Consider the following 22,955-nt stretch of genomic DNA (forward strand, 5'->3'; position numbering starts at 1 on the left):
ACAGAGGTCAAAGTCGAGCGGTCTAGTAGATAACGTAATTGCAGAGTCTCGCCGCCCGTTCAGCTGGTGCGTCGCTTTGTTGTACTTCCGTGTTTTACCTCTACATTTCTCCAAACACAAAAATTCAATAAAAACAAACATTATCAAACTAAAACTAAACTCTTTATTGAAAAAAAACACTCAAAACTTGTTTTTATTCTTGATCATACTCCGCCACCCAAAATGCGAGTGCCATGCCTTCTCGCTGATGTCAACGAAAGAAAAACATCCCTCGAGATAGTACCTATCAGTAAAAATATCAAATTCTAGAGGATCTGATCAGAAATATAAATTGAATTGGAATGGAAAGGCAATTATGTACCGCGCAAATCATGTGATGCCGCGTGGCCTGTCGTAATCGGGATTCTTGAGAAAGATAAGAAGACAGCGACAACAATACCGATCACAATGCCTGGAGATGCTTGTAAGTTTGTAATTAAAGAGTTGTTTTTTCGTTCTATCATGTTTGTTTAGCTATAAATTTATATTTTTGTGTTCTTCATACTGGTGTGGTCGGTATAATCCCAAAGTACCTGAACACTAAATAGGTGACACTAAACACTAAAATGACACTAAAAACAGTAAATGAATACTAAAACTAAGATATCAATACTTTTAACAAATAAATAAAAACCATATAAACAGAAAACACGACGAAGGAAACCGACTCAGCGATGGTTAGACACGCACTACCTGAAGCCAAAACTGCAAACAAAAGCGCACGCGCTGTACGGCGTCTGTGCCGTGTGGCGGGGAGAGTGTCTAGACACCGCGTCTATTGTTTCAAACAATGTAATGCGACAGCTATATTTTGACGCTTGACATAGGTCAATAACCCACACACATGGTTGACGCATACCGTTAGTGACATTGATCGGATTTAAAAGGAACTTAAATTTGCTATAGACGCAGTTTTGTGTCGATGCGCTGTACCGCGTCTTTGCCGTTTGGAGATAGTTTGTCTATGCGCCATACGGCGTCTGTGACGTTATAAGGGTTAATATCTGAATTTAAAACTATGCCTAAATAATTTAAATGTGATGACAGGTTATTACTCGTAGATAGAATTAAAATACAACTTGTAGAATGAAAAGCATTTCTTTTTGAACACTTTTATATAAATATATAGAAAAATAGAACTTAAAAACACAAATATATATTTCCTCTCAAGTTAAATTTATAGAGATTATTTAGGTAAATTAGTCGAGATTAATATGGTTGTATATGACTTTTTTATGTAATTAAATATTGAAATGTTACAGCTTAAAACTTCATATCGCTAACTTTGTGTACTGCTCTTGTTTAATAAACTATTCTATTGTTTTAGTATGAGCTATATAACAGTATATATATTTCTGTTTAGTTATAAATATGTACATATACACATCTATTTGCTGAGTTGATCCTATTTTGTTTATGTGTATATGCATGCAATAGGATACTTTCAACCAAATCTCTCTCTCACAAAACTAAAACTAGAATATACAAAACAATAATTATATGTCCAGTGCTTTTGTACGGATCCGAAACGTGGAGACTAAATAAGAAGGATGAGAAAAAGCTTCTAGTTTTCGAGAATAGAATTCTACGTAAAATTTATGGGCCATCATATGAACAAGGGGTATGGAGAAGAAAACATAATAGAGAAATCAGGGAGCTCTACAATAGTACGGATGTAATAGGAGAAATAAAGTGCAGAAGACTCCGTTGGGCAGGCCATGTTTTGAGAAGAGAAGAGGAATGCAAACTGAAGAGGGTAATGTACGGTAACCCAGAGGGAAGACGGCCCCGGGGGAGACCAAAAGTGAGATGGTGGAACCAGGTGAAGGCTGATATGGAGAAGATGGGCGCTTCAGAGGAAGATGCAGAGGACCGTTCAAGATGGAGGAGCTTTGTTGGTGCGGCTAAATATCACCTCCGATATAAATGGTCCTGGGAGTAAGTAGAGTAAGAGTAAAGTTATAAATATGACGTCTTGTGCGACCCCTATCAGCCCGTGGACTAGTGGTAAATCCGGCACTGCATTTAATTTTGCCACAAATTATGTATTTTTATGAATAAAGTTGTTTTCAATTCAATTGAATTTAGTACCTGTCCTGAGGAGCAGCACTTGGTCATCCATCGGCAGGGAAGTGAAGTGAGGTATGTGCTTGGCCCATTCCACCAGTTGGAACAGCTGCTTGTCAGTCGCCTGCATCATATTCTGTGACCAGACTTTACTTGTCAGAAACATTACATTCACAAATATCCAAAATAATAATCAATACTTGTATTAACCCTCCATCGGGCGCTAAACGGAGTTTTCCTCCGTGTATGTTTTATTATTAAAAATAGTACTACTTTTCTGATGTCGGCAGTCGTTTCCGCGCAGTGTACTTCACGAGCATCTTTCGGGGAAACGAAACAATAGCCTCCCGCTTTTATTTATCAAAATGTGTCAGTATGAGGTCTACTTCCGTGCGTGACTGGACGATTCCTCCGTGAGCGCCCGATGGAGTGTTTGTAGTGCTTGGACGAAATCACCGTGAGCGCCTTATTGTGTTTAGTTTTTATGTTGTAATAATCCGTGTGCGCCTAAATGTGTGACCTGTGATGGTTTCTTTTTAAATTTTACTATATATTTTATTTGAATTTTGTGAAATGGAGAATGAAGACGAGAGACTTGTTAGTACAGTACCAGTGTGCTAGGGAACATTTCAGTAATGATTATGGAGTGAACATTGTCGCTATAACAACCAGAAGGAAAATGTTTTGAAATTTTGTGCAGTGTGTAAAAAAATTTTTAGTAAAGAATAAATTTTTATTTCAGAGCAATAATTGACATTACAATTGTATAATATCTCAAGAATTGAAGTAAGTAAGTTGTTTTTGTAAGAAGTTAAAAACTAAGTTAATTTCCATACATATTTACAGAAGGTTAAACATTTTTACAATTAATTGCATTATTCCTTAAAATTAATCATGTTGTTATTATACAATAACATTTTTTAAGATTTTGAATTTCTTATTTGGAAAATTCATTACATAAGAGTGTAATTTTTATTAAATTTCTAAAAATGAATATATTACATTGTAATTAAATCAGTATGAATATTTAAACAAATAAAAACAGTTTAAAACGATTATGATATCCATTATTCGCCAACCTGGAGGAAACCTCCGTGAGCGCCTGATGGTGTTTCTAATTTTAAGCGCCCGATGGAGGGTTAATCTCAACTTAACCCTTTCAATACTATAATATCTATGTACGTGTACAGAAACATTTCAACTTCATTTTTCAGAAAAGTTTTTTTGAATCCCTGAGATAACTTTTTCATGATTTTATACATAAAAATAACATTTCAACATTTACTAGAGATATCATACTGATTTGATTGTAAACTCTTCAGAATAAATTACTTTTAGAGAAAAAATAACATTACTACCACTACTCAATACAAAAATCAAGTTTGTACAAATATGTTTAACCATTATTCAGTTCACAACCCAATTAGAATCAACAAAGATCATATCCTGTTTTTTGTTGTACTTATTACATCTTCAGTGTGGAAACATGTTTTTTTAGAATCTTGATACATAAAAAGATGCACACAAACTGAGCAAGGAATAAATAAAGTTTATTTCATTTTTTTTATTAAGTTTAATGTTTAGATAATTTGCTTATTTTGGAAATTTGTGAATGGAACTATAAGAACTCTATCCTAATCAAATATTTGGAATTGGAATCTAATTGTAATGTCGAATAGAGGTTTAAAAAAACAATGCTCATATCTTAGAAATAATTAAAACCACACAATAAAATAATAACAACAATAAAAACAAATTCCTTACGAAACAAACTTCATGCAAATAAAAGCAAAAATCCTATACAGCCAAATCTGATTCCAATTTACTTTTCAAGAGCCTTTTATTCAAGAAGTAATGAACAATACATTCTTAGGTCTAAATTTGATGAAAATAGAAATCTACATATTGGTAAACTAACTTGGCAAAAAACTAATATCTGGATTGTTTTCTATGTGTAAAAAGAAAGGTAAGATTCTGGTAAGACTTAGTTACATCGAAAGCCATTTATTTTGCCTACTTCTATCCAAATATACAATTTGGTACCCATGCGTATGATAATACCTCCAAAAAATATATGAACAGAATCTAAATTTTTCAGAAAAGTTCTGTTAACATTACATTGTGTCTCAAATTTGGCGACTCTGGCAAAGAGCATTTTTAACATCATGACTGTTTATACCTACAATGTGATAACTATACATGCATCATCAATAAACTTTCTAACTAGTGTTAATAAACCACAGAATTAGATTTAATGAGGAACTCTTCCTTATGGAGGATTACTATTGTAGTAGGTTTCATGAATTGTCCTCAATCAAAATTATAGGACAATTTTTGAAAAATTGAATTGATATACAAAGAATGAAGAAACATTTTCCAACTATACCTCCAAACTAGAGTTTTATGAAAAGAAGAGCAGATACAATGGTTGAAAAAATCTTTAATAATTCAAAAAATATACAAGTAAAAATGAAATTAACTGTAGTAAATTTAAAAGAGCATGAATTAATTTTTTCATAAAAACCATTGTGCTCTATGTGGACGAAGATTTTTAAAGTTTTCACTTAAATTTATTTAAGAAATAAAAATATTTTGTGTACATTTATAACATAATATTGACACCAATCTGTGTTTACAGAAAAAGCAAATATAATTTTCTCTAATGAATGGATTTATTATTTTGAATAATGTTTTGATTACTTCTGAATATGTATTTTAATATAGTTTTGACATTCCTTTAAATTTAACTCTTTAAGCCTGGCATATGGTCTGATCAAAATTGTTTTAATTGTTGCATAAGGAAGTATTCACATTGTCTTATTTCAGTTTATTGTGTACATTACAACTCACAAAAGTGCCATGAATATTCAAGAATGCATTAAATAGTAGTTATTGATTTATGATCGTTGGGAAGAAGCAAACTGGAATGCAAAAACACAAATATACAAATGATCTCTAAATGCACACTAATTGTAATAAAGCTAGATTTTCTTCAGCGCTTTAAGGGTTAACATTCTATTTTTATGCTATTCTTGTTTAAGTAATCTATGATGTATAAAATCTTCACACAGGACACAATGTGCAAATCTTTTATAACACATTCAACTTAGTGCTGTCTATCATTTTCAAACGATATAATCAGATCTAACTGTAGTCAGTTTTCTGATTAGAGTCTGAAACTTTTAAAAAAATATTGTCATGCATTATCTCCTCTATTTAAAAAAATTTAAAATGTATAGGAATTGGACCGAGTTAGTACAGAGAGCCACTAAGGAAACTGAGTGATCCCGGAATTGACAACCAAAATGACCCATCCCAAAAATTTCAAGTGTGTCTGGAACAATTTATAACAGACTTTGTTTTTAACACATCTCACATAATTAAAAACATTTACATAAAAATAAAGAGCTAACTTCCGATTATACAGAGGTGAATGAACTATGTTTACATATAAACTATTCAACTATAAATAGATGCATTGAAAATTTGACAAAAAAAAGAAGATTTTTCTCTTTATTTTATAACCTTTCAAAACAATAATACAAAATTAGAAACATTTCAAAAAACAAGTATCTAAATTATGGCAAATTTAGGTTGGATCTGTTGAATCTGCAAAGTTTTAAAATGGTTACAAACCAATCCTCACGTCCTTGCTTGATCCTATCTAATTGTAAGGATAAGTCTCATCTAATTAACTTTTAACATCAAATATTCTTATCTGGATACAAGATGTGCATAACTGTCTTTAAGGGTTTTCGATAGTAAGGAAGTTCTGTTGCTGGGCCTCAGCATTACAATATACCTTCTTTAAATCCAATAAATGTTATGTTAGGCTAAGTAATGACATGGATAACTTAGTTATGAATGAAGCAAGTAATTGGTATGCCGTTAATACCTATTTACTTAACCCTTTCCGGGCCAGGCGGCAATATATTGCCGCCATAGATCGTGTCCGAAAAGTGCCAAGCGGCAAAATATTGCCGTCGGTGATATACACGAAAAGCGCCAGGCGGCAATATATAGTCTCCTTGATATTCGTCGTTTTCTTAAATAAATATGACGTCAAATGATTAAAGTTTTATGTTTTTTTATTCCCTGGTATATTTGTAGATAATTAATATGAATATCCTTTTTATTTTGGAGGTCTATGCATTTTTATTTCGTAATTGTCACGTGACATTATCAGCTGACTCGATCTATTGTTGTTAATTCTTTATGCTTCAGTGTAATCGTACTATTGTATGCTAGATTCTTCTTCATTATTTTATTTTTTGGTTGTAAATATTAGTAGTGTTAGTTGTTACGTGCTCAGCTATTGTGTGTAGTAGTTACAATGACTGACAATTTGCGATCTCACGGGAGTGAAATTGTAAGTAGCACATTTGTAAATAGAAAAAGTGTAAATAAATTTCAAATAAAATTGTGTAAATATTTCTTGGTAAATAGTGTTTTTTAACTGTATTGAAACTGTTTATGGATCCTACAATCATCTGTTTACCGGTACATCCATAATGTGAATATTAATTTTAAGTTTCTTGCAATGTAAGAGTCAGTTGCTTTAACACTTATAAAATGTTGCGAAGTACAATTATGCGTATTTATACAAAATGTGTCATAACAAATTTATTTATGAGAGAAATAACACAAAATTTTGTATGGTTGTTCCTTTCTAAATGTACAATATAATAAAATAGCTTCCCACACTAAAATTATTTTTCCTTTTTTAGTTATTTGCAAAAAAAATAAAAAAATTTTTATGTAATCTATTAAAACATTATTTTTAAAATTTTAAATTACTTAAAACTACATCTATATATTTCTTTTGTCGATAGTATATATATATATATATATATATATATATATATATATATATATATACGAATAATTTGGTGCAACTTTTAGGTCATTCTCTAATTTTTATGAAAAATTATAAATTTTAATCTAAGAGACTGCAAAATCACCAATTTTAGCCTGGCACTTTTGACTAGTCACAAGGGGATATGAGATGTGAAAAAATTTTGCAACATCTCGTATTTGGTCCTGGCCCTGAAAGGGTTGAATATATTATACATTCATATCGTATTGCTAGCTAATTACACAGCAAAATCACATTAAAAATATACTTTTAAATCCCAGTCCATGCTCTTCATGCCTTCCTACATTTACCAAAAAAATAACAAATAAATAGACCCTATTATAGTATACTCATAAATAAATTATCGATAGTACTTAAAAAAAAGGTGATCATAATTTTAACTTCTTTTAGTTATTTATACCACTGTAAGCCATTATTAAAAAAAAGAATATAAATTTAGTGTACTGTTATTAATCTTTACATTTTAACCAGTTTGTGCCATGTCAAATCTAATTTTAGCAAACTCACTCTATCTAGTCATATCCATAGTCATTGTACCAGATCAAATTATACAGGGTGATTCACGAAGATATGCAGAAACTTTGGGAGTTCATTCTACATGTAGAAATAATGAATAAAGTTTTTATAAAAATGGGTCCAGAAATGCTTTGTTAGCGAGTTACGGCTAGCAAAAAATTTCATCCAGCTTCAGTTTACCATTTCTCACTTAATTTATTGGATTTGACAATGGTTTCCTCCAAAAATACATATCTTACAGTTCTGGGACCTGTTTTGTTCAACTTCTTAGGTTAAAAACTATAAAGAAATTATTGAATTCGCTCCTTCATCTGCCTTACCAGAATTTCAGGATGACCTCGTTTAACATGGTAAGCTGAAATCCAGGTGAAATTTTTCGCTAGCTGTAAGTCGCTAATGAAGCATTTCCAGGCCCATGTTTATATAAACTTTATCCATTATTTTTACATATAGAATTAGCTCCCCCCAAAGGTTCTGCATATCTTCGTGGATCACCCTGTATTATTTATAAAACTTACCATAGACTTAGTAAATCTATGTATGTCATCTTTTAATGTGACTAGTATAACGTATTTTAACCCTTTGAACCCCAGACCAAAATATTGATGGTGGGAAAAACCTACCAAAACCATTTGACCTAAGAACTACAGAGAATCCCTGGAGCAGAAACAGCTGTATTGCATACTGTTCGTAAAAAATTAATATTTTTGCTATTTTTCATGCTATTGTCTTCTATTACACACCAAAATGTCCAGAATGAAATTGTGTACACAGAAAAAGTTTAGTCTGAAGTATAAGAAATTGTTTAACAACATTAAAATAACTTTAAAATATATGTTTATAGATTTTTAGGTAAAAAAATAGATTTTAAGATTTTTTAACCCTCCATCAGGCGCTCACGGAGGTTTCCTCCAGGTTAGCAAATAATGGATATCATAGTCGTTTAAACTGTTTTTATTTGTTTAAATATTCATACTGATTTAATTACATTGTTATATATTCATTTTTAGAAATTAAATACAAATTACTCTCTTATGTAATGAATTTTTCCAAATAAGAAATTCAAAATCTTAAAAAATGTTATTTTATAATAACAACATGATTTATTTTAAGAAATAATGCAATTAATTGTAAAAATGTTTAAACTACTGTAATATTATATGAAAATTAACTTAGTTTTTAACTTTTTACAAAAACAACTTACTTCAATTCTTGAGATATATACAATTTTGTAATGTCAATTATTACTCTAAAATCAAAATTTATTCTTTACTAAATTTTTTTTAAACACTACACAGAGTTTCAAAACATTTTCTTTCTGGTTCTTATAACGACAATGTTCACTATATAAACAGTACTGAAATGTTCCCTAGCACACGGGTACTGTACTGACAAGTCTCTCGTCTTCATTCTCCATTTCACAAAATTCAAATAAAATATATTGTAAAACTTAAAAAGAAACCATCACAGGTCACACATTTAGGCGCACACGGATTATTATTCCATAAAAACTAAACACTATAAGGCGCTTACGGAGATTTCGTCCAAACACTACAAAGACAACATCGGGCGCTCACGGAGGAATCGTCCAGTCTCGCACGGAAGTAGACCTCATACTGACAGATTTTGACAAAGATAAGCGGGAGGCTATTGTTTCGCTTCCTCGAAAGATGCTCGTGAAGTACACTGCGGGAGACGACTGACAACATCAGAAAAGTAGTACTATTTTTTAATGAAAAAAATGCACGGAGGAAAACTCTGTTTAGCGCCCGATGTAGGGTTAATTAAAAAATAAGAAAAATTTTTACCACGGGCACCCACATTTTATTTTTGTAAATTTAGTTTTATGTATGTACAAAAACAATTATATTGATATCTCTAAAGATAAAGATTTTGCAACCGCGATCTCACTGAGGCCGGTTGGTCATTGTCCGGAGTAGGCCTAGCGGCGGCGTTACCGCGAGAAGTAGATAGCTGACTAAATGGCATTTCTTCGTCATCTGAGTCCGAGATAGTTGGCCTATAGGTAGGATCAACATCAGTGTCTTCACTGAAAATTGATGAGACGTCAGACCAATCGTCATCTGATAGGTCAACATCCAGTTGTCTGTCCAATTCACTCGGGTGATTTACAATGTTATCACTCATTGTTCACAGAACTGATTATTACTATAAGATTAAAACTAAAGAAAAAGTGACTAAAAACAGTCCTCAATTACAACATTTAACTCAATTCACACGCACAAAGACAATATACGTAACATTAGACTGCTTTGTAAACAAATACAGCTATAGCAACAAAGAGTAATATATTTTTTTGAGCATAGATGTTATTTTAAATACACTATATTACTAACAAAAAATTTTTATTTTACTAAAATACTCATAAATATGTATTAATACTCGTAAAATAAGTATTTTACGGTTTCAAATAAATATGTATTAAACGCATATACCATGGCGACGATATTACATCGCCCGGGGATTCTCGCATCTTCATTGGCAACTATACATCGTCATATTTTCTCGGCGACGATATTTTGTCACCAGGGGTTCAAAGGGTTAATAAACTTCCATTCCCGATAAAAATAACTTTTAAAAAGTTATGCACAAATGGCTTTTGGAAAATTTTTTTGTAATGTTGAAAAGTTTTTAAATACTTAATTTTATGAACAAACTTTTAAATTTAATGCATCTCAATGTTTGTGTTTTAATGAGTATTTTAAACTGATTGTAATTTATATATTTTATTCTGATTATTTATTTTAGTTGAATTTTATTTTTAGGTTACTTATGGCACTGTCTATTGCATTGTATGCTCAAGGACAATAAAGAAATTTGAATTTGAATAATTATTTTAAATTGGCCATAACTCTGCTGCTGTATGTATTACTCAGTTAATCGGAAGTTGGCTATATTTATGAATAATGAAGAAATCTTTTCCCAAAATCAAGGATACTGGAAGGAAAGTGCAGCCTAATAGTGCAACTTATGACACACCTCTATCTCAAGCGATACCTCAGTCTTGCACTCCACTCTCTTCTCAGCCTCCAGTATCCTCTCCACTGGCATGTCTGTCTGTACACTGCTCGTTGATTCCACCTCGATCTGGTCCCTCTCTTTCGTCCTCTGTCTCTCTTCCTATAACAACGTAAACTACATTAGAATGTAACAAACTACTCTCATCATTCAAATACATACCTGGAGAAGGGGAATTATAGAGTAAATTCCACTTAAAATTTTGAAATTTAACCCTTCATGGACATATGCGAGTATATCCGCTACAGACTGTGTTTGTAGTGGATGGTTTGCAGATATATCTGATCTACATTTATCACGGACAGTTTGTGGATATATCCACAAAATCTAACCGATATTGTACTAATTAATTTTTTTATGTAAATCTGTATAAAACCCTATTTATCAGAAGCAATTTACAAAAATGAAAATAAAAATTCTTAAAGAACAAATGGAATAATTATTTTTAAAGGAAGTTTGTTTTGTAGATTGGCAACACTGCAGTCTTATCTGCCTCACCATACCTTTTTACAATAAAACCCTTTTTAAAAGAATTATTTGGTGCAAATATACTACCACGCACTCAGTTTTACATCAAATGTATGTGTCAGAAAAGCGTGTTTCAATGAAAAAAAGTTTTTGTTCCGAGACTAATATGCTTGACATAGGACCATTTTGCAGATTTTCAGCCATCCACAAAGGGTTAAGAATAACCTTTAATCCTTGAATATTTGTGTAATTTTAGCTAATAAAAACTATTTTTTTATATTATACATCTCTAATAATAAAAACTAACAATATATACTATAAAATAAATTGAAAACTGCTTTTCATAAAACGCCCAATCTTTTCTATTCGCCTACTAGTTATTCAGCAGAGACTAATGTAGTTATTAGATACATATAACTCGAACATACATGTATTCAATTTCACCTAATTGTCGATCTTTTTCATATGTATGAAAAGTAATAAAAAATTGTCAAACTCTGCATTCAAATACGTTATATAAATTGAAATACTATATTTTAAAGATTAAATACTAGATTTCCCATTAAACATAAAATATTACTGTTCATCCTCTTCTAACAATCAATTCTAAAATAAAAGTATAATATTTAATGCACAACCTGTATAAAATTCAAAGCATAATACCTATTGACGGTAAGTAATAAGTTGATGTTTGTTACCAGGTTTCATTCGCACACAGTCTACGCCTTCTTTTAAAAAATAATTCACAACATGTGATAAAGAGAAATTTTAGCTAATCTAATTATACGAAAAACCACAAGAGAGTGCAGTTGAGGGAGGAGCCTATTTTGCCCGTGACTTTGGAGCGGCCAACGAGAACTGAGCGACGTTGCCAAACTTGTTCCCCGCTGTAACCACAAGCCACGCGAGTCCAGCGTTCTTAAAATACTTAACCGTTACGCTCGAAAGAAATGTTAGAGCTGTCTTGAATTAATTAACTACGTATTACAAAATGTAATTTTACGGTCATTTCTAAAAAAATTACATCTCTGTAGCTTATTTCCATGTTGAGTTAAATGGATTGAAATAAATTATTGTATTATATTACTCATATACGAAGATCGTGTGATTAAAATCTTTAGCCGAAATATAAATTAAAAAGAAAACATAAAAATACTGCAAAAAATGTTAATTTCCCGTATTTAACAGTTAGATAATGCCATTATCACTGATATATAATAAGGCATTACATGTTTGCATAGTATAATCATGTTATGTTAAATGGATTTTCAATTTGGTAAGAAAGTTATCAAATACATCTGAAATATATATTCTTTTGCATAAATATACTTATTCAGTACATAACGGTGGGAATTGTTGCCGCAACGGTTTTTTTTACGCACTTCGGTACTCATAAATTTATAACCATTAGAAAGCATTTTTCCTACCTGGCTATTAATAGTCTTGAATCTGTGTTATGTAAAAATTGTTTTCACACGTGGGTGATTTAAATATTTAAACTGGCTATAGTTGAAAAATCATACAGCACAAGTTTTTTTTTTTATAATATGAATGCACTTTCTTATAAAATTCTAAAGTAACGGTTTTCTATAACATCCAATGAAATTTTGAACACAGTACATAATAGATGATGTCAGACGAGTGAAAATGTGGAGGAAACGGGTGAAATACCTGTAAACAAAAGCCGCACCAGCCAGCAGTGGTGGTAATACCAGACGGATGAGTCATACTGTTTCCAAGAAACACCCCCTTCCTCATTCCGGTCTCTGACCGTCAGTCAGTGCCTATTGTCGCTTAATCACTGGCTGGCGGTTGAAAATACTGCATTCTCTTCAATTCCAGTAACGCGTATATTATTTTGTGCTGAATTTTACTGTTGGTGAACGTTTTTCGTGTTTTTAAGTGTTGTTTATTGGTAGCTATTATAAGTGTACCGATTATTTTCTGTGTAAATTGTAATATACTTGTTATTGTGATTCCTTATTTGGACAAAATGGAGTGTGTGGTGATGTTTGTTCAAGTGCACAGCCATCCGGAAGTAAGAGCGGTAGTGAAAAAAACCCTATGTAGTGGAGAACGACGTATTATTTACAACGTTTACAACTTTTTCAAAAAACTGTCTTTGACAAATTTCCGTCATACAGTGTCCAATATAAGCAACATGTATATTAATTTTGTGTGTGTTTAGTAATCGTTTAAAATCACTGAAAAGATTGTTGTATCGTATGGAAATAAGCAAGTACTTTACTCTGACTAACTGACGGGACGATTTGTTTGTTTTAATCGATAGTTAGTTTGTAATAACATTAATAAACTATACAAGTAATTTAAATATAGCAAACTGTCAACGCATTTTAAATATTGTTTTTCAATTATACTGATAAGTTTTAAATGTTCAGTATCAGTGTTAGTTGTGACAGCGCAGCGGTTTATCAGCCACAATGCGCCAGCCGTGCCGCGCGGCAGAGGCAGTTGTGTGGCAACGTCGCGCAGGCCAGTCCATTCTATTGGTCGCCGCCAACTGCACTCTCTGGCGGTTCCTTGTATAGTGCCACTGACAGTTAACCTACAGTAAAATCTAGGAGCCACAAGAACGATCTTGAAAACAGGTGAATGTGGGTGAGAGAAGATAGCGTTAAAGATTATCACTTGCCTTTACAGTCATACACAAAACAGAGAATCTACACACAAACCGAAGAAATAGACTGGGCATAGGCGAACGAATCATGAAACCAGGCCAGAGCAGTTACACCAGTAAGGAGGAGTAGATAGGAAAAGCATGAATGCACTACCAAGTGTCAAACCTCATTATTTCACTAAGTAAATTGTTGTAGTATGAGGTGTGTTCAAAAAGTATCACAAATTTTATGTATTTTCAAAAATTATTTAATTATTCGTAAATATCTATTTTGTCCCCTTCAAAGTAATCCCCCTGGGATATTATACACTTGTGCCAATGTTTTTTCCAATCTTCGAAGCACTTCAAAAAATCACTTTTTTGTATCTTGTTCAGCTCCTCCTTCGATGCCGTCTCTATCTCGTCAATCGTGGCGTAGCGTCGTCCTTTCATGGGCCTCTTCAGTTTCGGGAAGAAGAAAAAGTCACAGGGGGCCAGATCTGGGGAATACGGTGGCTATGGTATCATTAGTGTGTTGTTTTTGGCCATGAAGTCACGTACAAGCAGCGATATGTGAGCACGGGTGTTATCGTGGTGCAAAAGCCAATTTTTGTTTTTCCACAAATTCGGGCGTTTCTGGCGGATTGCTTTGTGCAAATTGCGCATAACTTGCAGGTAATATTCCTTATTCACGTTCTATCTTGTGGCAAGAACTCATGATGCACCACGCCCCTGCAATCGAAGAAAACTGTAAGCAAAACTTTCACATTCGACCGAACTTGGCGTGCTTTTTTCGGTCTCGGTTCATGCGGCAGCTTCCATTGACATGATTGAGCTTTGGTTTCCACGTCATAACCATAAACCCACGATTCGTCACCAGTTATGACCCTCTGGAGCAAATTCGGGTCGTCGCGGACAGATTCCAACATCTTATTAGCAATGTTCATGCGATGCTGTTTTTGATCGAAATTGAGCAATTTTGGTACGAATTTTGCGGCGATCCGTCTCATGCCCAATCGATATGCCTAGGTCCTCGGCAATTTCTCTAATGGTGATTCGACGATTGGCCAATACCATTTTCTTCACTTTTTTCAATTTTTTCGTCTGTTGTTGAAGTGCTCGGGCGGCGTCCGGCACGCTCTTTGTCGTTCACATCTTCTCGCCCTTCTGAAAACATTTTGTACCTCCGATAAACGTTGCTTTTGTCCAAAGTAGCTTCTCCGTATGCCACAGTCAACATTCGGAATGCATCCGTGCACTTAATTTCGTTTTTCACACAAAATTTGATACAGGTTCTTTGTACCATTTTTTTGAATAGGTAAAAATCAAAGACGAACCAAAACACGTGCAAGCAAAGCAGCTGTTAACAATTAACTGAAATTGTCAACATAAGTGAGAGACATATGTACCAACATAACGCCACAAAAAAATCAAAATTCGAATATACGTAACCCGCGAAAATTCAAAATTCGCGATACTTTTTGAACACACCTTGTATAGCCTACTAATATTATAAAAACTTCAACAACTTTTATTTAGTTTATTTCATTTATAAAATAATAACAATTTGTTAAAATTTTAATTAAAAAAAAAAAACAACTAACAAACTGACAATTTGATCATTTTCAATTTAGTTTGATGTACGAGGGGTATCCAAAAAGTAAGTTTCCCTGTTCTGTAAAAAGACGCGTACGTAACACAGCGTGCAGCTGTGGGCGGGGATATGTAGCGCGGTTCGGTTGGCAACAGGTGCGCCGGTCACTGGCCCATTGTCACGCTTCTCAGTCAGTTGCTGCCCAAACATCATGGAGACTCCACTGCGTTCTGCCGCCAGTTGCGAAGTCCGTAGTGTTATTCGTTTCTTGACCGCCAAAAACGAAACTGCCGTTGAAATTCATCGTCAGTTGTGTCAAGTGTATGGTGGACATGTTATGTCCGTTCAGATGGTCCGTCGTTGGCGTGCAATGTTTTTGGAAGGAAGAGAAAATGTTCATGACAATGAGCGTAGTGGCCGACCGGCCAATTCTCTGCAACCTGACGTCATTAATGCTGTACGAGCAGTTATTGACAATGATAAGCGAGTGACTCTCGATGAAATTATGGATAAACTGCCGTCAAGTGTTGAAGTTAGCCGGTCATCTGTGCACAATATCATGACAGAAGATCTTCAGCTTGCAAAAGTGTGTGCAAGATGGGTGCCTCGCTTATTGAGCAATGCCCATAAACAACAACGAATGGCTGCTGCCCAGTCTTTCTTGCGATTGTTTGACGATGAAGATGAAAACCTTTTCAGTAGAATAGTCACTGGTGATGAAACATGGATTCACCACTCAACTCCAGAGACCAAACGCCAGAGTATGGTGTGGCAAAAAAAAGGAGAGGCAGCTCCTCAAAAAGCCAAAGTTTTTGAGTCGGCAGGAAAGGTAATGGCTACAGTTTTTTGGGACTGCCGTGGAGTGTTATTGATTGACTATCTTCCTCGTGGCGAAACCATAAATGCAGAAAGGTATTGTGAAGTTCTCACCAGACTTCGGCGGGCAATACAGAATAAACTGCGGACTTTTGTCGCGCACGGTTCTGCTTATTCAAGATAACGCCCGACCACACGCTGCTCGTGCAACAATGGAACTTTTGAGGAAATTTAAGTGGGATGTTTTTGGTCATCCTCCATACTCACCAGATCTTGCGCCTAGCAATTTTCATCTGTTTCCGGAGCTGAAAAGACACCTTGGCGGTCGGCGATTTGCCAACAGCGATGACCTTCAAAATGAGGTGGATACTTGGCTTAAAAATTTGGCGGGTGAATTTTGTGATGCTGGAATAAAAAAACTACTTCTTAGATACCAAGAGTGCTTAGAAAGGGATGGTAACTATGTAGAAAAATAAGGTATGATGTAAAAAGTTGAATAAATGTGTTTCAGTTATTTTTTGAGTCTTTTTAACTTTTTCATAATTAATGGAAACTTACTTTTTGGATACCCCTCGTAGTTCTGTACTCCATCAAAAAAAATATATATATATTATATATTTTCTTCTTTTCATTAATTTCATACACGCATCACACAAAAGGAAAAAAATTATCAATATAATATTATCGTACCTTCAACAGATTTGTTATGGTACCAGTATTTTATTTATATAACTAATTACTACCACAGTTATTTAGTTATCAAATAAGCATTTACAGATTGTATTTTCAATAGAATTGACAAATGTGAGTGAGAAAATAATTCACTGCAAGATACTTGACTGGCTAGTTTGATACTGTTTAATAGATGTACAATATTGAATAGATTGTATTAAAGCATGTCCCGTACATCTAACTCAATCATGGCGAACGTCACTTCCATCCACATTTGTAGCCAAAATACATGGTTAATGAAAATATATGAAGAAATAATCATTTTATTCAGGTCGTTTAACATTTTTTCCACTGACAAAAAATTACGTAACCTAATAAACAAGAACTTTCTCAAAAAATAATAACTCAGATTTAGTGGAATAGTTAATTACGTAGTATGATTATTAAGCATATATGGGACCTATTTCGGCCCATGCAATGGAGCATAACAAAAAATTCTATGAATGCTTTTCTCTAAAAAGTATTAACAAAATTCTGAACACCCATAAACTTAAAATGAATTATTTAGAAATAGCTCATCAGAGGGTGCTACAAACTAAACATCCGGATGGTCTAAATTTAAAGGTATGGATAGCAGTAACATATTAAAGGTATTTGGTCTTCCGATCATATGTTACTTTGCTTATTTAAACACATATGTGACAGATACGGCCAAATACAAAATAATTGAATTGGAAAAAGTAAGCGCTCTGTGGTGTAATGGTAGCACATTCACCCGGCAAGTGAGAGATCCGGGTTCGACTCCCGGCGGAGCAAGTACTTTTTGCGATTCAATGTTTATTGAAATAAATAAATATACATATATACAGGGTGATTCAAAACTAAACGGCAATCTCTCTGGAGCTTATTCTATAGCTAAAAACAAGTAAAAAAGTTCATATAACCATATGCCCGGAAACGCTTTGTTAGCGAGTTACGCCTAGCGAAAGATTTCGCCCGGATTTCAGAACCCTTGGTATTACTTCATGAACTTAATTGTTGATCAGCTGATATTGCCAACCTTTGCAAAGAAAATATGATGATAAAAAGTGTTGAATAAATGATCAGCTGTTACTCACAACCTAAACATTAGTTAATATTTTATGCAGATAAGAATATGCATTTTTGTGCGTCTGTTTTATTTTTAAATAAAGCTAAATTTCAATACCTATTATTAATTTTTTTCCTAAGTAATTCACATGAATCTTTTCAGAATTAAATGTTCTACAAATCTGTTTAAGAAAAAAATGACCTTTATTTAACATTTATGGAAGTAATCTTACCTTAAACACAAAAATGTGTTATTTCTTTGCACCAATTCTTGTGTTTTACGTAAGATATCTCTGAAAGTATTGCATTTACAGCTCTGGGACGAATTTTAATAAATTTGTCAGATATAAAAACATAAAAAACAATCGTATTTGTATCTTTGTAACTACCTTTACCATTTTTATACGGCCTGACTTCACCAAGGGTTCTGAAATCCGGGCGAAATCTTTCGCTAGGCGTAACTCGCTAACGAAGCGTTTCCGGGCATATGGTTATATGAACTTTTTTACTTGTTTTTAGCTATAGAATAAGCTCCAGAGAGATTGCCGTTTAGTTTTGAATCACCCTGTATATGATTATTAAGCATATATATATATATATATATATATATATATATATATATATATATATATAAAATTATTAACACGTTCGCTACCAACCGGCACATATATGTGCCGGTAGGTCCCATTAAAATAGACCACCATTGTATGAGTTGGGCACTTCTCACAGACCAGCTCAAAGTAGTGTGGTCATTACCGTAGCCCAAGAGTACAACTTTGTTCAAATCAATTTATATATCATTTTGTAGCCTTAGGCAAACGTTTAATTTCATTCCACATCCTTTTTTTTACGTTGTATACATTTTGGCTAGTGGCACATATATGTGCCGGTCGGTCAGTAGCAAAAAATTAGGCTTAGGCTTGACCTCAAATATAATCATTTTCTAGTTGAAAATCAAGTAAAAACTGCCATAACTGTGTTAGGACACATTGGGAAAATAATAAAAACGAGTATTGACATGGTAGTTATGTGTATTGTACAAACTAAAACAAGATCTTTGGATAAACACTTTGGAAATAGCAGAATATGTTATAAAAAACACACACACACACAAATGTCTCTTATTTATAAACTTCATTTAGGTGAGCTACATTTTTATCTTTGACATAAAACAGTTAGGAAATAAAAATGTCTTAGGTAACACACTTTTTGTTTTAGTTTTTCACTTGAGCCATTCACTGAAACACTCTGGCATGCAAAGTCCGAATTTATTGCCCTTTTCATCTGTGCAGCTGGAACATGTGAAGAAAGTTGTTTTCCGCTTCTTCTATCTTATTCTACAAACATGACACCATAGCCTCTTGTTCAATTTGACTGGGTCATGGCTTTTTTGACCTGAGACCTTGAACTGCACCAAGGAAGAAATTGTGAACATACCGAGAGACCAAGCGGCACAAATATGTGCCAGACATCCCTGTAGACCGATATGAAAGAATGAAGACGAAAGAATAGACCGATCGTTACCACAGCCCTTTATTTAATAAGACTACACTGGCACAAATATGTGCCGTCGGTCCACTGGAACTGTACCAAGCGGCACAAATATGTGCCATCGGTCTATGAGAATCAACTAGCCGGCACATATGTGTGCCAGCCGGTCCATATTAACGAAAAAGTTTTTACATTTCGGTAGCGAACGTGTTAAGCATATATATATATATATATATATAAAATTATTAAGCATATATATATATATATATATATTTGCTTTGTGTACATTTTTTTGGAGCAACTGTATTTATGAACGGTCGTATTAAATTATTTCTGTGGTCAGATAACTTGAGACGTAACATCTCTTTAGGCAACACTACAGTGGGCTGGTTCGAGCCTGGTAGACCATTCCTGTAAGGCAGGTAAGCGCTGAACACCTATACTGTGATTTCTTGTTGTATTTCTATTATGTTCATGTTTAATATTATACTTTATACATAGGTTTAAAGAGTACAAACATATCTTCATAAAACATTTTCAATGATAATCAAACATAAACTTGTTTTGACAACATAAAGCAAAACCCATAGTGAATTATTATTACAAAATTACTTTGATTTATTTTGTTTGTAATTATAGTTTAAAAAGTTACATTTTCCCACTTTAGTGTTAATATTTTAAAATTGTTTTTATATTGAATAGAAATATATTTAAATTACAATACTGTGTGCAAAAATCAAATAAATACAATAAAGTTGAAGTGAAATATTATTGTTCATCTAACATAGTCTAATAATTACTAATTAGCCTGCTAGGTAGCAGCACGATACAGGATGTCAATTCTGTCTGTTTCAACCCAGGAGTCCAGGAGTGAGTCAAGACGTTCATGATGAACCATGTTTATAAGATACTTACAAAATATTAAAATTGCAGTTCTGTAGTAAAATATCGAAATAAGATACCTGAACGGCTTCCCTCTTCATGCCCATGCCCCACCCCCCCCCCCCCCCACCCCCCCCCCCCCCCACCCCCCCCCCCCCCCACCCCCCCCCCCCCCCACCCCCCCCCCCCCCCACCCCCCCCCCCCCCCACACACTTGAAAGTCTATTTTAAAATTAATTCATTTGACCATGAAGGTTTTATTTTTGAGTGAAATAATTTCTTTAAGTAACTTCTTTTAATTTTTACTCTGGGGAACAAACAGGTCATAAAGTTCTCGTTGTGTGATATGTAAGTTTTTCAAATTTCCATAGAGAAATCAGCATACAGTCTTGTTTAGATTAGTAGGGACCTATCAGTGTAGACTTGATATGGCCTGTGATTGATATGGCCCTGTGATTGGGAGAAGAGCAGAAGGATGAAATAGGAATGGTACAATATCTAGTTGTGATGCAAGAGTGACTCAAGGTTGGGCTCAATGAGAGAAGGTGAATTTGGCATGACTCCAAGTGACATCAGCCCTCAGCCTCTGATGTCTTGAGCTTGTCTATCCATGCTTGGATTAGAGGTTAAAAGTGACAAACATCCACAGACTCGGTGCTTGTATGAACTTTATTACTTTAGGTATAGGTGGTGAAACTGGTACTTCATCTGCATTATCATTGTATTATTTATTTGGTCAAGTGATAAAAAGCTACTAATTTATATACCGTATAGATGGGCAAAAAATGACATCTGGCTTAACATGAAAAAGCATAATCTCTTGGAAATAGAATGTTAAATTGTGTGCATAATCTTCACAATGGCTGAGAGTTAAAGTTGACCAGACCAGAACAGAAAATGTGAAACAGAAACACAAACATCCACATATACAGTGTGTCATAAAATCTTGTACCGGTTTAATTCTAAACGATTAAAAAAAAATCAATGCGATGTGATACATCACCACTACACCTAACAATGTTTTTTTTTTGAGGTAATAATACATTTTACCTCATATCAGTGGACAGCTCAAAAGCAGCCAAAAGAAAATCTTAAATGAGAGCCTAGGTTGAGTAGTATATCGAATTTAAGGGGAGAGCATAATGCTCCAACTCCCAACCTCATATGGTTCACATGTAAAATGACGCGTTTACAGTTTCAAAAAGTTACAGTGTGTAGGTCCTGTTGTAGAGGGCTTCATGTTCTTTTCTTGGCTCAAGTTGGGGAAGTTAAACTTTATAAATACATACTGAACCTAAGAAATAATCTTTTAGGGTAGTTAGTGATTCTTCACCACCCATTGGGGGTTGGTCCACAAGGTGTTCAACAAAAATATTAAACGCATATGTCAAGGTGTACATCATTTTAAAAGGGTATTATCTACCAAAGATGAATATTGAAAACAACAGTTGTCCTACAGTACTGTGACATGGTTCACTCAGGAACCTATCAATGTTTGTTTACGTAATGAGGATTGTATTTCTGATCAGTGCATAATGGACCCTTGCCTACCTAATAAATTTCTCTGCACTTGAAAAAAAAATTGAAAAAAATTGCACTTTGTGTTTGGTGTATTGCTTTTTGGTTCGTTTGTTTGTCGGAATGAATGGATCTTTAAACCATGTTAGTGTCCAATTTGTCTTTTTTTATTCTTTCAGCTAATTTAAATATGCCGTTCCACAATGTCAAAGGAGGTCAATTTCATTTACTTGCAAACATTCTTAATTTTGTTAATAAAATTGAATAATATCGCAATGAATTATATAATTTGGAATTTGTCACTCTGCCATCTAGATTAAAGATTGTATAATACTAATGTCATATCTGTTTGCACCATTCTACTATCTCACCAAACGTTTGTATTTCTGTTTACGGAAGCAATTAATTTTAGTTTGTTCAATTATATCGACTGGTATTTGTTTCTCCAAAATTAATATACTGTGACATAGCCAATATCTTGACACAATCAGCTGTATAAGTATGTGACCATGTTTACATAAACTTGTTTTAATATTTTGGACTTGGGAATGTCATTCCTTTGCCAGCTCAGTCTTATTTACAAAGATCAACTAGACATTGACTCCTTTGTAGCTTTCAATATGGCTAAACAATATTGCAACCTAAATGATTTGGTTTTAAATGAATCAAAAAAACCCAACAACCAATTTTTACAGCTACTCAAAATAACTATCATGGTCTCCCAGAAGTAACTACAATAGAATTCGGAAATATTTTAGGACTCACCTTGGAACCGAAATTTTATCTTGGGAACCACACATCAACCAGCTCTGTCAAAAACTAAATAGCAGTCCTTTACGCAATAAGGAGAATTGCACAAATCAGCAACACTGATGTAGCTATGACAGCATACTACTCGTTGTTTGAATCTCACTTGAGATACGGCCTGATAGCCTGGGGAGGCACGACAATCTCAAATCTCCAAAGGGTGCTGGTTCTACAAAAAAGGACAATTAGAGCTCTAAAAGGACTAGGACCACTTGACACATGCCGAACAGCCTTCAAAGAACTGAGAATTCTGACTGTAGTAGGACTCTACATCAAGAGACAATCCCTCTATACAATCAAATCAGGGCAAGCAAGGACTGGAGACGGACACTCCTCACTCCTATAACACCAGACACAGGAGCAACTTTCTCCTAAATCAACATCATCTCAGCTTATTTGAGAGGAAACCTTCTGATCGAGGAGCAATGTTCTTCAACATTCTACCTGAATCCCTAAGAAGACTG

The 22,955-nt window shown here is 33.8% G+C and overlaps 1 protein-coding gene across 1 annotated transcript in view; it reads right to left on the reverse strand.

Annotated features, from left to right (window-relative positions):
* Positions 1-20,273, reverse strand: part of LOC124365012 (retinoic acid receptor RXR-alpha-A) — a 28,002-nt gene extending 7,729 nt beyond the window's left edge. The window contains exons 1-3 of the mRNA XM_046820889.1: positions 20,247-20,273; positions 10,517-10,639; positions 2,131-2,242 (exon numbers count right to left, since the gene is read on the reverse strand). Coding sequence (XP_046676845.1) covers positions 2,131-2,242; positions 10,517-10,639; positions 20,247-20,273 — 262 coding nt within the window. The remainder of the gene's footprint in view (positions 1-2,130; positions 2,243-10,516; positions 10,640-20,246) is intronic.
* Positions 20,274-22,955: the final 2,682 nt, after the last annotated feature.

Source organism: Homalodisca vitripennis, chromosome 6 (assembly GCF_021130785.1).
Source record: "Homalodisca vitripennis isolate AUS2020 chromosome 6, UT_GWSS_2.1, whole genome shotgun sequence".
Taxonomy (NCBI): Eukaryota; Metazoa; Arthropoda; class Insecta; order Hemiptera; family Cicadellidae; genus Homalodisca; species Homalodisca vitripennis.